At 43.1% G+C, this 15242-nt stretch overlaps 1 protein-coding gene across 6 annotated transcripts in view; it reads right to left on the reverse strand.

Moving 5' to 3' along the window:
- Nucleotides 1-14967, reverse strand: part of LOC126295179 (Y-box factor homolog) — a 116115-nt gene extending 101148 nt beyond the window's left edge. For 5 of the 6 annotated variants that reach the window (XR_007552402.1, XR_007552401.1, XR_007552400.1 and 2 more), the window contains exon 1: nucleotides 13911-14365. Coding sequence is in view for 3 of the 6 variants with exons in the window: in XM_049987485.1 (XP_049843442.1) it covers nucleotides 13911-14076 (166 nt within the window). In the remaining 3 variants the exon portion in view is untranslated. Of the gene's footprint in view, nucleotides 1-13910 lie in introns of all 6 variants that reach the window. The other variant, XM_049987484.1, reaches the window with a different exon arrangement.
- Nucleotides 14968-15242: the final 275 nt, after the last annotated feature.

Below are 15242 nucleotides of genomic sequence, written 5' to 3' on the forward strand. Positions count from 1 at the left end.
GGCGGAGGAGCGGCCTTTACGGAACCCACCCTGAGACGGAGCCAGAAGGCCTCGAGACTCCAGTACCCAATTCAAGCGCCGGCTCACCATCCGTTCAAGCAACTTGCAAAGAACGTTGGTGAGGCTAATGGGACGGTAACTATCCACCTCCAAAGGGTTCTTCCCTGGTTTCAAAATGGGGACAACAAGACTTTCCCGCCATTGCGACGGAAACTCACCCTCGACCCAAATGCGGTTGTAAAGATTGAGGCGGCGTCGCTGGCAGTCCACTGAAAGGTGTTTCAGCATCTGAGAGTGGATGCTATCTGGCCCAGGAGTGGTATCAGGACAAGCGGCGAGGGCACTTCGAAATTCCCACCCACTGAATGGAACATTGTACAATTCAGGATGGTGAGTGCGAAAAGAAAGACTCCGACGTTCTATCCGCTCCTTAATGGAGCAGAAGACCAAGGGGTAGTTGGCAGAAGCGGAATTCATAGCAAAGTGCTCTGCCAAGCGGTTTGCAATGACGTCGGAGTCAGTACAATCTGCTCCATTCAGTAAGAGCGCAGGGACACTGACAGGGTTCCGATAGCCATAGAGGCGGCGAATCTTGGCCCAGACCTGCGATGGAGTGACATGGAGGCCAATGGTGGACACATACCGCTCCCAGCACTACTGCTTGCATTGGCGGATAATGCAGCGGGCTCGCACACGCAGCCGTTTGAAGGCGATAAAGTGGTCGATTGAGGGATGTCGCTTGTGACGCTGGAGCGCCCGCCGGCGAGCTTTAATCGCTTCAGCGATCTCAGGCAACCACCAAGGCACAGTCCGCCGCCGAAGGGACCCATAAGAACGAGGAATGGCAGATTCGGCGGCAGTAACGATGCCGGTGGTGACCGATTGAACCACTGCATCAATGGCATCGTTAAAGTAACGTTAAAGTAACGATGCCGGTGGTGACCGATTGAACCACTGCATCAATGGCATCGTTAAAGAGAGGCTCAATAGCGGCAGTGGAGGAGAACAAGTCCCAGTCAGCCCGATTCATAGCCCATCTGCTAGGGTGCCCAGAAGACTGACGCTGTGGCAGTGACAGAACGATCGGAAAGTGGTCACTACCACACAGGTTGTCATGCACTCTCCATTGGACAGACGGTAAGAGGCTAGGGCTACAGATGGAAAGGTCAATGGCGGAGTATGTGCCATGCGTCACACTGAAGTGTGTGAAGGTACCATCATTTAAGATCGAGAGATCGAGCTGCGCCAATAAATGCTCAACAATGGCGCCTCGACCTGTTGCTACTGACTCACCCCACAGATGGTTATGGGCGTTAAAGTCGCCCAGTAACAGGAAAGGTGGAGGCAATTGAGCTATCAGAGCAGCCAGGACATGCTGCGCGACATCACCATCCGGTGGAAGGTAAAGACTGCAGATGGTAACAGCCTGTGGCGTCCACACCCGAACAGCGACAGCCTCTAAAGGTGTGTGGAGAGGTACAGACTCGCTGTGAAGAGAGTTCAGGACATAGATGCAGACGCCACCAGACACCCTTTCATAAGCTGCCTGGTTCTTATAATAACCCCGATAGCCATGGAGGGCGGGGGTTCGCATTGCCGGAAACCAAGTTTCCTGCAGAGCAATGCAGAGGAAAGGGTGAAGGCTGATAAGTTGGCGGAGCTCAGCTAGATGGTGGAAGAAACCGCTGCAGTTCCACTGGAGGATGGTGTTGTCCATGGCTGAGAAAGGCTTGACGGGACTGGGAAGGGAGATTACGCTGCTGGGTCACCTGCTGCCTCCGATTTAGCACCTGTGATAGTGCTTTCCATGGCGTCTGATGGACTGTCGAGATCGAGGTCCTCAGCGGACGCCAGAACCTCCACCGCATCCTCAGATGCAGAGCTGGAAGGTTGCGGTGGGATGGCTGCCACCGCGAGTTCCTTGGGCTGAGAGCTCTTCTTGGGTTTCTCACGCCGTTCCTTGGGTCGCACCAGCTAGGAGGGCTTCAGTCTCCGGGACGGAGGAGGATCGTGAAGCCCTACGACCAGCTGATTGCGTGCACTTGCGCCATTGTCGGTCGTCAGGCTTCTCGCTGGCGGAAACCTGGGGAGGGAGGGACCCAAGGGACCCCTTGCGAGCGTTAGAAGCCGAAGAAGTTGGACACGTCTCCGGCTTAGAAGTGGGGACGGACGTCCCCTATGGGTGGGATGGTGTTGCTCCTGAGGTAGGTGGCGCAGGAGCAACCCGGTGGTTAGAGCCCCCCCACTTGTGAGGGGGCAGGAGGAGTTTTACTACTCGTCGATCCGGCCACAATTTGAGAAACAGACGGGGCTAGCACAGGTGTTGTAGCAGCAGCGTAGGAAAATGTCATTCTCACAGGATGGAGTCGGTCATATTTCCTCTTGGCCTCAGTATAGGTTAGTCGGTCCAGGGTCTTTTATTCCACGATTTTACGCTCTTTCTGGAAAATTCGGCAGTCTGGCGAGCAAGGTGAATGGTGCTCCCCGCAGTTGACACAGATGGGAGGCGGGGGACATGGAGTATTGGGATGTGATGGGCGTCCGCAATCTCGACATGTGAGGCTGAAAGTGCAGCGAGAAGACATATGGCCGAACTTCCAGCACTTAAAGCACCGCATCGTTGCTTTTGGTACGTTTTCTTTAATTACCAATCTATCTAATACTGAAAGACTGTCACCGGTAGACAAATGGTTGAAATGGCTCTGAGCACTATGGGACTTAACTGCTGAGGTCATCAGTCCCCTATAACATAGAACTACTTAAACCTAACTAACACACAGCCATGCCCGAGGTAGGATTCGAACCTGCGACCGTAGCGGTCGCGTAGTTCTAGACTGTAGCGCCTAGAACTGGAGTCACCTGGTGGGGATAACTCAACTGATAATTGATCAGTTATCGACAGGCAAAATACCCTCAGACTTCAAGAAGAATATAATAATTCAAATCCCAAAGAAAGCAGGTGTTGACAGATGTGAAAATTACCGAACTATCAGTATAATAAGTCACAGCTGCAAAATACTAACGCAAATTCTTTACAGACGAATGAAAAAACTAGTAGAAGCCGACCTGGGGGAAGATCAGTTTGGATTCTGTAGAAATGTTGGAACACGTGAGGCAGTACTGACCCTACGACTTATCTTAGAAGAAAGAAAGAGAAGGCAAATCTGCGTTTCTATCATTTGTAGACTTAGAGAAAGCTTTTGACAATGTTGTCTGGAATACTCTCTTTCAAATTCTGAAGGTGGCAGGGGTAAAATACAGGGAGCGAAGGGCTACATACAATTTGTACAGAAACCAGATGGCAGTTACAAGAGTCAAAGCGCATGAAAGGGAAGCAGTGGTTGGGAAGGGAGTGAGACAGGGTTGTGGTCTCTCCCCGATGTTACTCAATCTGTATATTGAGCAAGCACTGAAGGAAAAAGAGAAAGTCGGAGTAGGTATTAAAAGTCATGGAAAAGAAATAAAAACTTTGAGGTTCGCTGATGACATTGTAATTCTGTCAGAGACGGCAAAGGACTTGGAAGAGCAGTTGAACGGAATGGACAGTGTCTTGAAAGGAGGATATAAGATGAACATCAACAAAAGCAAAACGAGGATAATGGAACATAGTCAAATCGGGTGGCACTGAGGGAATAAGATTAGGAAATGAGACACTTAAAGTAGTAAAGGTGTTTTGCTATTTGGGGAGCAAAATAACTGATGATGGTCGAAGTAGAGGATATAAAATGTAGACTGGCAATGGCAAGGAAAGTGTTTCTGAAGAAGAGAAGTTTGTTAACATCGAGTATAGATTTAAGTGTCAGGAGGTCATTTCTGAAAGTATTTGTATGGAGTGTAGCCATGTACGGAAGTGAAACATAGATGATAAATAGTTTGGACAAGTAGAGAATAGAAGCTTTCAAAATGTGGTGCTACAGAAGAATGCTGAAGATTTGATGGGTAGATCACATAACTAATGAGGAGGTATTGAATAGAATTGGGGAGAAGAGGAGTTTGTGGCACAACTTGACTAAAAGAACGGATCAGTTGGTAGGACATGTTTTGAGGCATCAAGGGATCACAAATTTAGCATTGGAGGGCAGTGTGGACGGTAAAGATCGTAGAGGGAGACCAAGAGATGAATACACTAAGCAGATTCAGAAGGATGTAGGTTGCAGTAGGTACTGGGAGATGAAGAAGCTTGCACAGGATAGAGTAGCATGGAGAGCTGCATCAAACCAGTCTCAGGACTGAAGACCACCACAACACACAAAACGAAAGGGGTTGAAAATTATTAGATTCCTAAAATTGCTATAAAAAATAGGGGTTGGTTGGTAGAAGGGTGAAAATTCAGGGTTGTTTGTATTTTTTAATGCCACATCATAAAAAATAAGTTCTGTCCAAAAAGCAAGAAAAATTTTGGGGTGGACCACCCTTATCACTTAGGGGTATGAAAAATAGATTACGACCGATTCTCAGATCTACCGAATAGACATGTAAAATTTAATCAGAATCTATTGAGCCGTTTCGGAGGAGTAAGGCAACAAAAACTGACACTAGAATTTCATACAGGGTGTTGCAAAAAGGTACGGCCAAACTTCCAGGAAACATTCCTCACACAAAAAGAAAAGATGATATGTGGCCATGTATCCGGAAACGCTTAATTTCTATGTTAGAGCTAATTTTAGTTTCGTCAGTATGTACTGTACTTCCTCGATTCACCGCCAGTTGGCCCACTGGGGAAGACCTAGAACGATGAGGACACCTGCAATGTACGAAGCAATTCTTCGTGCAGTTGAGGATAACCCTAATGTCAGTGTCAGAAGTTGCTGCTGTACAAGGTAACATTGACCACGTCACTGTATGGAGAGTGCTACAAGAGAACCAGTTGTTTCCGTACCGTGTACAGCGTGTGCAGGCACTTATCGGCAGCTGATTGGTCTCCACGGGTACACTTCTGCGAATGGTTCATCCAACAATTGTGAATCCTCATTTCAGTGCAAATGTTCTTTACGGATGAGGGTTCATTTCAATGTGATCAAACTGTAAATTTTCACAATAGACATGTGTGGGCTGACAAGAATCCCACGCAATTGTGCTGTCACGTCATCAACACATTTTCTGTGAACGTTTCGGCAGGCATTGTTGGTGACGTTTCGATTGAGCCCCATGTTCTTCCACCTACGCTCAGTGGAGCATGTTATCACGATTTCATACGGGATACTCTCCTATGCTGCTAGAACATGTGCCTTTACAAGTACAACAACATGTGGTTCGTGTACGATGGAGCTCCTGCACATTTCAGTCCAAGTGTTTGTACGCTTCTCAACAACAAATTCTGTGAGCGACGGATTGGTAGAGGCAGACCAATTCCGTGGCCTCCACACTCTCCTGACCTCAACCCTCTTGACTCATTTATGGGGGCATTTGAAATGCTCTTGTCTACGCAACCCCGGTACCAAATGTAGCGACTCTTCGTGCTCGTATTGTGGCCGGCTGTGATACAATACGCCATTCTCCAGAGCTGCATCAGTGCATCAAGGATTCCAGGCGGTGGAGGGTGGATGCACGTATCCTCACTAACGGAGGACTTTTTGAACATTTCCTGTGACAAAGTGAAGTCACACTGGTGCGTTCTGTTGTGTTTTTCCATTCCATGATTAATGTGATTTGAAGAGAAGTAATAAAATGAGCTCCAACACAGAACGTAAGCGTTTCCGAACATGTCCACAACATATTTTCTTTCTTTGTGTGTGAGGAATGTTTCCTGAAAGTTCGGTCATACCTTTTTGTAACACACTGTATATAATGAAGAATGGTGCTGTTTTTCGACTTCCTATGCAAATGCATTGCCCACCACCTGCTAGTTCATTTTCAACTAAAACCAATACTCATATTGCGCTGTGTGAAGACACTGCCCAACTCCGATCGGTTGATAACACGGACGCAGAGTCCCTGGCAACTGGTCGGTAACGCGTTGGGAGCGATTTATTGGCGATACTGCAGTGCGTTTTCTGCAGAGCCCTGTTTAATCCACACACGAAGTGATTTCGCAAGGCATCTGTACCGACTCGCACCGGGCGATGGGTTTTCATTTCATTCGCTACGTGTGCGTAGGGCCGTATAGTAAGGAGTAAAAAATGTGACTGGATTGAGGATTTACTTTTAGGCAGAACGCAATATATTATACACTGATGCGCCAAAGAAACCGGTATAGGCACGCATATTTAAATACAGAGATGTAAACAGGCAAGATATGGCAATGCAGTCGGCAACGCCCATCTAAGTGTGTCTGGCGCAGTTGTTGCTACAATGGGAGGTTATCAAGATTTGAGTTTGAACGTGATGTTTTACTCTTGAGCACGAGCGATGGGTCACAGCATCTAGGAAGTAGCGATTAAGTTGGGATTTTTCCTTGCGACCATTTACCATTAATACAAGGAATCTGGTAATAAACTCCTACCCTCCAAGAACGGGACCAACAATGACTAAAGAGAATCGTTCCAGGTGACTTAAGTGCAGCCCTTCCACAAATTGCTGCAGATTCCAGTACTGGGCCATTAAGTGTCAGCGTGTAAATCACCTAACGATATGGGCTTTCTGCGCCGAAGGCCCACTCGCGTAGGCTTGTGATTGCACGACGAAGTTTCACGCCTCGCCTGGGCCCGTCAACGCCGACATTGGGCTGCCGAACACTGGAAACATGTTACCTGGTCGGACGGGTGTCGTTTCAAATTATCGAGCGGATGGCGACAACCTCATGAATCCATGGACCCTACCTGTCGGCTGATGACTTCTCAACCTGGTGGAGGCTCTGTAATAGTGTGTGGCGTGTGCAGTTGGGGTGGTATGAGGTCCCTGGTATGTCTAGATACTACTCAGACAGATGACACGTACGTAAGCATCCTGTCTGATCAACTGCACTCATTCGTGTATTGTGCAATCCGACGGACTTACGCAATTCCAGGACGGCAATGAGACACCCCACAAGCCCAGAATTGCTACAGAGCGGCTGCAGGAATACACTTCCGAGTTTAAACACTCCAAACTCCAAAGACATGAACATTGAGCATACCTGGGACTCCTTGCTAAGTGCCGTCCAGAACAGCTCTCCCCTAGAACTCGCGGTTTCATGAATAGCCCTGCAGCACTCATAGCGCCCATTACCTGCAGCCCTACAGGCATTAATCGAGTCCATGCCACGTCGTGTCGCGGCACTTACGCGTGCTTGCGAGCGCCCTACACGGTAATAGACAGGTATGTGAGTTTCTCTGGCTCTTCGGTGTATCTAGTGGAGAGTCATTGATAGATGAGGTTACTTCAGGCGTTCCCAAGCAAGTTTTGTTTGAATTGTTTCCGTTCACGCCCTATTACCAACGGCCGACAATTTGAACAGTACCCCAGATCGTTCTCGATCTATCCATATTCTGTGTTTATGAAGGAATGACCACACAGATTGTCAAGGATAATCACGTGGCAGTTTTAATCACTGGCAGGATGTGTATCTACCTAGGTTTATGGAACATGTATGATTTATCTCTAACAATTCTGCAAGCAACAGAAGAAAAGTGCCAGAGGAGGATCGCACCATGTACCTCTGGCGTAAGGGTCCGAGCGTTAAACATGTAGGCCAGACGGCAGCACGACAATGGACTAACATTTTATGCTCATAAGGTACCTAAGAAACTTTGGATTTATTTTTCTCGGGATTTTCTGAGAAGTGCGTCCTAATATTTTAGCCACGTAAGGTGTTAGGGGTCCTCTTTCACCACAAAATTGCGGACAAATCCCCGACCCCACGGTCGTGCCTTCTCCTTGTAAGTTGAAGTATGGATCCCGTACCAAGTAGGATTAAAAGGTGATACTTTATGTACAAGAAAGTGAGCACGCGAATGGTGCCATTTTGGAAAGGATAGCTGTAGGGAGCCAACAAATATTTGGTTACTTTACTGTTTTGTTCATTATATTTTGCAGTGAATATCAGTAAGAGAATGTATTAGAACTTCAATATTAGGTCTACAACTATCCTGCCGTTTTACGAAACGTGGCGGTAGCGGCAAGTGGTAGTGCATGTAGCAGGCCGTGTATCACACTTCGGCAGTTGTAAACATATCAAAATATTATAGGAGCTGTCATTGCATCCGAGTTTTCTAGACTCGTGTCAACTTAAAAGACCACCCAATTCCCATTTGCGTGATGTTTCAGTTTTCTCATTTTAACAAAGAAGGCTGCGGACGAGACTCAGATGCTGGGGGAGACCTGTGTTAAGACAATTAACTATTAGCTGAACGTTCGGAAAATGGTTTCAACGCATCAACGTCTCAGAGTAGCATGGTGGCAAATGTTTTCAAAGCTACTGAAACTGACGGAGACAATCACAGATGATCGTTATCGAATTCGTTTGAACTAAGCACCGAAAGAAACTACGGCGGTAGACATGATTTTGCAGTATGATACATAACCACACGTTCGAAAACCTCTTCAGAACATACACCACCCGCCGCATTCACGATTTTCGATCAATTACACACGGCCTGGCTCACCAGCACTCTCGGTCAGAAACTTTATCGATTCGTGGCTATCCTCAAAAGACGCCCAGTTCTTCCGCTTCCGGATTCGTATCCTGCCCGAAAGGTGAAGTGGCCAATACTTTGGATATAACTGTTTTCTAAAGTTTTTCACAGGCTTTGAGAAAAAACGGCAGAAGCAGTATTTTACTTAATAATTCCACGTATTTGTACACATTTTTGCTATGAGAGCCTTTTTGCGACTATCAAAACTGAACAATCTAATGCTAGTATGACTAGGAGACTGCTGATTGTTGGCATGGCGTGGTGTTTCCGCATGCAAAAAACGAGGATAAAACGATTAGTAAGTATGTTCACCGCGTGTGTGAAATTCAGAACAGTGGTTAATATTGAGTAAACATTGCTTTCTGTGCAACTACGCTTTAGAGCGTGTGCAATGAACGCAAATAGGGTTACTGGTAAAAACTGCTTGTGCACCATATCAGGTTTGAAACTTTCTAGGAGTGCTGAGAATATATTTTGAATCATTCCGACTATGGAGAAGAACGTTGTATGGTGTAATCTCGCTGCCGCGTATTTTAAATTGCACACACTCGGGAAGTGCAATCCTACGACATTGCTAAAGTAAAAGTACGTGCAGCAAATGTACGGCGGACCTGGAGACTATTTCAGTGCAGAATCTGAAGTACCAGCGTGGCCCCCATCTCAATCCTGCAAGGTGATGGGGTCAGCCAAAACAGACTTTGGAAGAAGATCGTATGCGACAATCAGGCTCTTTGCAAAATTAATGTATATAGTACTTGTTTTCACCTTAATAACATCCTCTCCCAGTGGTAATATTTTACCTTGCCAATCTAACAACGTTGTCACTGCAACAGTACCAACATATTAAATTTAGTGTTTCCTCCACATCATTCCCTACAACTAGAATTTCATCAAATGGGCTAATTCACAAACCACCATTAAAAGGCATCTCTGGGAACATATCGTAAATGCTCTGTTCTGACTGGCCGAGAACTGCTCCTCGACCAGTTATTAGTATTTGACAGCTAGTGCACACGTCATGTGGCGCTTCAATGTAATTCAAGTTAACTATTCATTTCCAGGAGCATGCGTGCTATTTAACATTGTACTATATACTAGTTGGGACTGTCAGGCTATGTTTGTTTTAATTTCTTAAGCCTGCTTTTTTCATGCAGGAGTATGGGAGCAGAGCAAGTAGACGAATACAACTTTACTCTTTCTTTTTTGCAATAAATTTTATTCTTTGCCTCATAATCAGACACACAATTCTTCTCAACTAACACGTAACTCTGTCCATTAGATGTAGCAATGAGAACTATTGCATGGTCACTAAATTTAAGTCAAGGATGTGTGTTAATTTCTTTGTCCTACAGGAAAATCAAGGAAATGCTGATGGAGGACAAAAGGCGTTAACTACCCGAGAAAATCTTATGAAGTATTAGGAGACAGTATTAGCACACTTCTGCCTCCTAAGTATTAAAGTCAGAGTTCGCATTTGCCCCTGGAAATGTTTTTGAATTTAAAACTGTTTCTAAACCTTTGTCTTACCATTAAATAATCAAACCATCCACCACCCCCAAGCCTCTTCCACATATACAGTCTTAATTCATACCCTGTTAAGGAGTAGAAATTGAAAATGTAAATGTCAGATCTGACATTTGAGAGATTGAAAAGTATCTGTATGCAACTGATTTGTATAAAAAAAAGGTTAACTGATACAATAGAATTATAATGCTCAACAAAGCAAAGAAGAAATGAAAATTTAGAAAATACATAATTTATTAACAACATTCGAAATGCCATACCAGCAAGCTGGTTCTAAGCTCCATCAGGAAACTTTTCACACTCAATGAATACTGAGCTTCACTTGTGATAATGCAAGTACAGAAATGCAGTAGTGAGCTTTCATGTAGAACAGTAGTCAACAAAACTTTTAAATACTGCATGTCCAGAGGGAAGCACTGCTTGGCACAAAGTCCAAACGTCATTTAACACATGTTTGAAACACTCCCCATGACTGCCGCCTGGACCTAGTGTAGGAACATGCAACAGAACTGAACACGATAGCACTGAAAATGCTTAGTGTGAAACATTTTCGACTTCCACTCCACTTACTGAATTATGGTCTGTACAAAAATCCAACAGGTGGCTTTCCCTTCCCTCACAATCTGTATCTTATTACTTTACATTCTCTTCCTTTTCCAGATATACAATTCCAGTCCCACATTGTTAATTTTAGAACTTTGTTATTTGATGAAATCTAATGTAAATGAAAAAACACTAGCTAGAAGCTTTCCAGTGACTTCACAATTGCTAGACCCATACACTATGCATTTAGCAACTCTTATTACACTAACCTCTAAATATTTTGTATCAACTGCACTGAAATTTGATTTTCAAATCAGGCTTTTTGAAGTTTCAAAGGAAGCTGTGTCTTACCACTTTAGAAAACTGGCCTTAATCTTGTATCGGTAAGAGTCAGTCAGCATGGTATGCTTGTTGGTAAGAATCCCATTCTACGAAGCAGTCCTCAGAATTTACAACCATAGTGCAGGAAGTCTAGTTACTAATCTTGTTGCATCTTTTTGTTCTGCCAATGAAAAACAGCCTTTGGTTGCCTTCCTACCCAACATTTATAGTTATCCACAATTGTGATCCATGGATATTTAGAATTGAAAGACTTCAGATTTATACGATTTACCATGTAAAAAATTTAATGGCGATTCCTTTTTGTACTCCTGTGAATGATAACATGTTTTATTATTTAGAGTCTACTGCCGAATTTCACCCCGCAATTTTGCTTATATCACTTCGTAATATAGTCTGTCTCCTGATGACTAGACGGTAAACAGTATTTGCATACAATCTAACAAGGCTGTTTACTGTTTATATAGATTAAGAACTGCAAACAATCTGCAGCACTTGCAGGACACCAGATGCCACCTTTTTATTTTACTTTCCACGAATTACTAGAAATTTACATTACAGGAAATCACAAATTCAGTCGCACTACTGCAAAGATATTCCATAAGACACTGATTAGAAGCTGATGAGAAAGTATCAAAATCCTTCTTGAATTAAAGACCAATTAAAGCGTAACATGTATACTAGAATACACAGATCATTTGCATCTGCTCAGTTATTCTGTAACATTACTTCAACTCTGGTGACAATATCTCTAAAAATCGTCTAAAAATATTAGGAAGAGAAAGTGTTCATCAGATTGCCAGCAAAAGTATCTACTTGTCAGTTGATCAAGATGTTTGTTTCAAAGTGGGGGTCATGTCATCTAAAAACTATGTTACGTAGTGAAACGTCAACAAACTGTCAAAAGACGCGAAAAGACACCATCAGCTCCTATGACAAAGTGCATATTGTGATTGCCAGAATTTGCCTGGAAAAAATTTCCGCTAACGAATGCTTTTGATCATCTGCTATTATAATTTTTATGACTTAAGAATGCAAGTATGCAAATTGGGAAAAAATTATGTCAACTTTTCTGCGAGATTGCCAGATTCAACCTTTAACTCCATCTAATTTACAAATCAAACTTAACCATCTGCTTGATTCCACAATCAATCACACAGCTCTTAATTGACGGACATCAAAGGCTGTTTCTTCATATTCCACAAAGCCTATTTCCACCAAGTATTAGGCCAAAGTACTAAGAGAAAAAAACTTAGAGATGCTATGGAAAATCTCTGTTTTAATAAAAATAAAATAATGGCTGTTATCAGTTTAAAATGAACACACAATCTGATTTGGGAAAGTAGTGTACACCTAAGCACAGAAACAATCTGTCGACACGGGGATATTCTGCACAGATTGTTAAATACAAACTGCAATATTCCACCATGCTGAGCCTCCATAAGCTCTAGTTGAGACGAAATAAGCTACTGGCATGAAGCCAGACCAGACATGCTGTATCTAAATTTAGAATGAGTTTTTCAGCCTGAACTTTGTCTGCTCATTACAATTTTATGTGCATTTGCTTCACATGGCCATTCTATCAATTCTTGTAGTAGATGCAGTTACTTGTGAATGAGCCGCTATATAGTAAAAGTTAAGATTGCCACTGTTATCAATTTTTATTACGAAAGCAGTTTTCAGAGGGACGATAAAACAAAGTTACTTTGCCCAGAGCTACATGCCATTATAAGGTAACAGAATTTGAAGTTTAAACACAGTGTCACTAAGATTTATCATTTTTTCGTAAGGTTAATGAAGACCAATTAAACATTCCTTTTGCGACCGATTGGAATTAGAGGGCTTTTAAACGTATGAATACACAGCGTAAAATGTTGGATATGAATTAACTGCAGTACCAACCGATGTGGAACACCAAACAAAATTATTGGGTTTTACAACCTTGCTTTCCTCACCAGATATGAGGTTTATATGTCTGCTTCGTACAGACACAAACAATATAACTTCAAATTCGGCGGAAACACGCCTAACAGCTGTTCTACAATAGCCGTAACATGGTTTAATTTCTTCTAAGAATACGAATAAAAGATGCAAGTTTACAGTGAAAATTTAAACGTTGTAAAGAAAGTCTAAATAATGGACTTGCAAGCCATTAACGGCAGAAAAACGCAATTTTCAGTTTCGTTGGAAAAATACTTGTAAAGTGCCTCATCGTGCACGAAACATAATAGAATTTAATGCTTGAGATTTACGGGAAGCTTATACTATGTCAATGCAAGTTTTGTAATTTATTCTCAAAGTTGGCAGGATTTTTTTTCCGGGGGGGGGGGGGGGGGCGATAAACTAGATACCCCTACGCAAATGCGTCTATTTGAGATCGACACAAAAAGTTCAACATGAAGATATCCCTCTCAGATAGTTCGTTAATCTAGGTATGTATTAAAAAAAAAAAAAAAAAAAAAGTGTCTTACAGACCTTAGGCCCGTGGTGCAACAGGGCTTTTCAAGCTCTCCAGGGGTTGTTAATAGCCAAGTGTCAGTAAAATAATTTCATTCACAAAATTTTTCCTCCATCTCAAGGCGGAAACGCGTACTACAATTTAAGCATCAAAATCGTTCGTCAGCTGTCTATCCATTATTAAGCACATATCGAAATAACTGCCTTCTGCCTGTGTTCTGATGAAATAGGATGTCATAATTCCAAAATGCTCTTTAGAACAGTCGATATTTGAGCAGCGTGAAATACAGTATCTACCTGTTTCTTTGGAAGCCCTCCATTAAAAAAAAATAAACCGATCATGCGAACGTTATTCTGCAGTACTATCAAATAATTTCATAAAATTATCTTCGAAGAGAAGCACGTGTTGAGAGCACTTGAAAATGGAGGCGTGCTCATCCGATCTGTAGCAGTTCATACACATTTTCCTAAAATTATTATTGTCTCAATACTTACCTAGTACGTGCTTTTGTTGTACTACAGCCTTCGGTTGTTCGGGCTGCTTCTCCGGGTCAGCCATGACGTTCCGGGTGGTGGTAAAGGTGTTAAAACACGCCGAACCGATGTTCTCCTTCCTCCTTGCAGCTTTGTTAATTTCCTTCTCAACATGGCGCGTGGACATTCACATACATAGGAACTCCCGAACACTCCCATTGGTCGCTTCGTGATGACGCAACACTTAGCTTTGTGATTGGCCGATATTTACGCGTCACAGATGACTACAAGAAGACGTAATTTCTAAACATGTTCCATGAAATCGATTGAAATATCATGTACGCAGGACACTGTTGAACAATAATTTCCAAAACCGTAGGTTACAGTAGAATCTAAAACAACTAGCAGAATGAGAACGGACTTAATGAATGAAGTAGCTTTGCGACTTCAATACTGTCTGATACAAGGTATATGCCATTTCGTGGCTGGTGGCGAGCGTAAAGAATCAAACTAAAAGTCGACGATGCATCATGATAAATATACCCACCGTAACCGTGATTTTTATCGGTATAAAAATTTTATACCCTACCTGTTATTGGTTCTAGTTAATAGCCCAGAATACATCACTGTCAGTCATATTGCCGCAAATATTCGTAAGTTTCAGCCAACATTATTACTGGGAAATAGTATCATATTAGGGTACTCAGTCTGATTTTTAATATAGCAAGGTAACGTCTAGTTGCCAACAAAGGCCTTCTAAGAAAGACGCAAAATATAAAATCTCAGCTTTACATGAACGTTGCTGCAGAAAGTTGTGATAAACAGGAGAGTGCGATACTATGTGTGTGGGGATTGACCACTGAAGTAAGCCATGTAACGATAATGATACTGTAGAAGCAATGTACAAATCTTTCCTGAGCAATTCAGTGAACTGACAATGTAATATGTAGACTTTGTTTTATTAAGCTACACATAACGACAGACAACGGTATCTCTCCATGGAATTTGAATTCAACATGAAGATGAATAGCCTACTCTTACCACCTCAGTAGATTTTGACAACTCCCGGCAGATAGATACGTGCAATATCCTGCACCACACGCTGTGATTCATGACTATTGTCTCAACACAGCCTGTGTGTAGTCAGATGGTGCAAGTTTGTCATTGTGCTCGCTCAAATTGAATTTGACTCATAAAAGGTTCCATGTCTGTTCTTGTGTCACTGTTGATTAGTATAATGTAAGGAGTGTACCACCAGCCGTTATTGAATATGTACTGCAGTAGTTTGATACTATAACCGAAGATGGGAAATGAGTCGAGCAATATGGCATGTCATGTTTGACAGACGCAAGG

Source organism: Schistocerca gregaria, chromosome 11 (assembly GCF_023897955.1).
Source record: "Schistocerca gregaria isolate iqSchGreg1 chromosome 11, iqSchGreg1.2, whole genome shotgun sequence".
In the NCBI taxonomy this organism is placed as follows: Eukaryota; Metazoa; Arthropoda; class Insecta; order Orthoptera; family Acrididae; genus Schistocerca; species Schistocerca gregaria.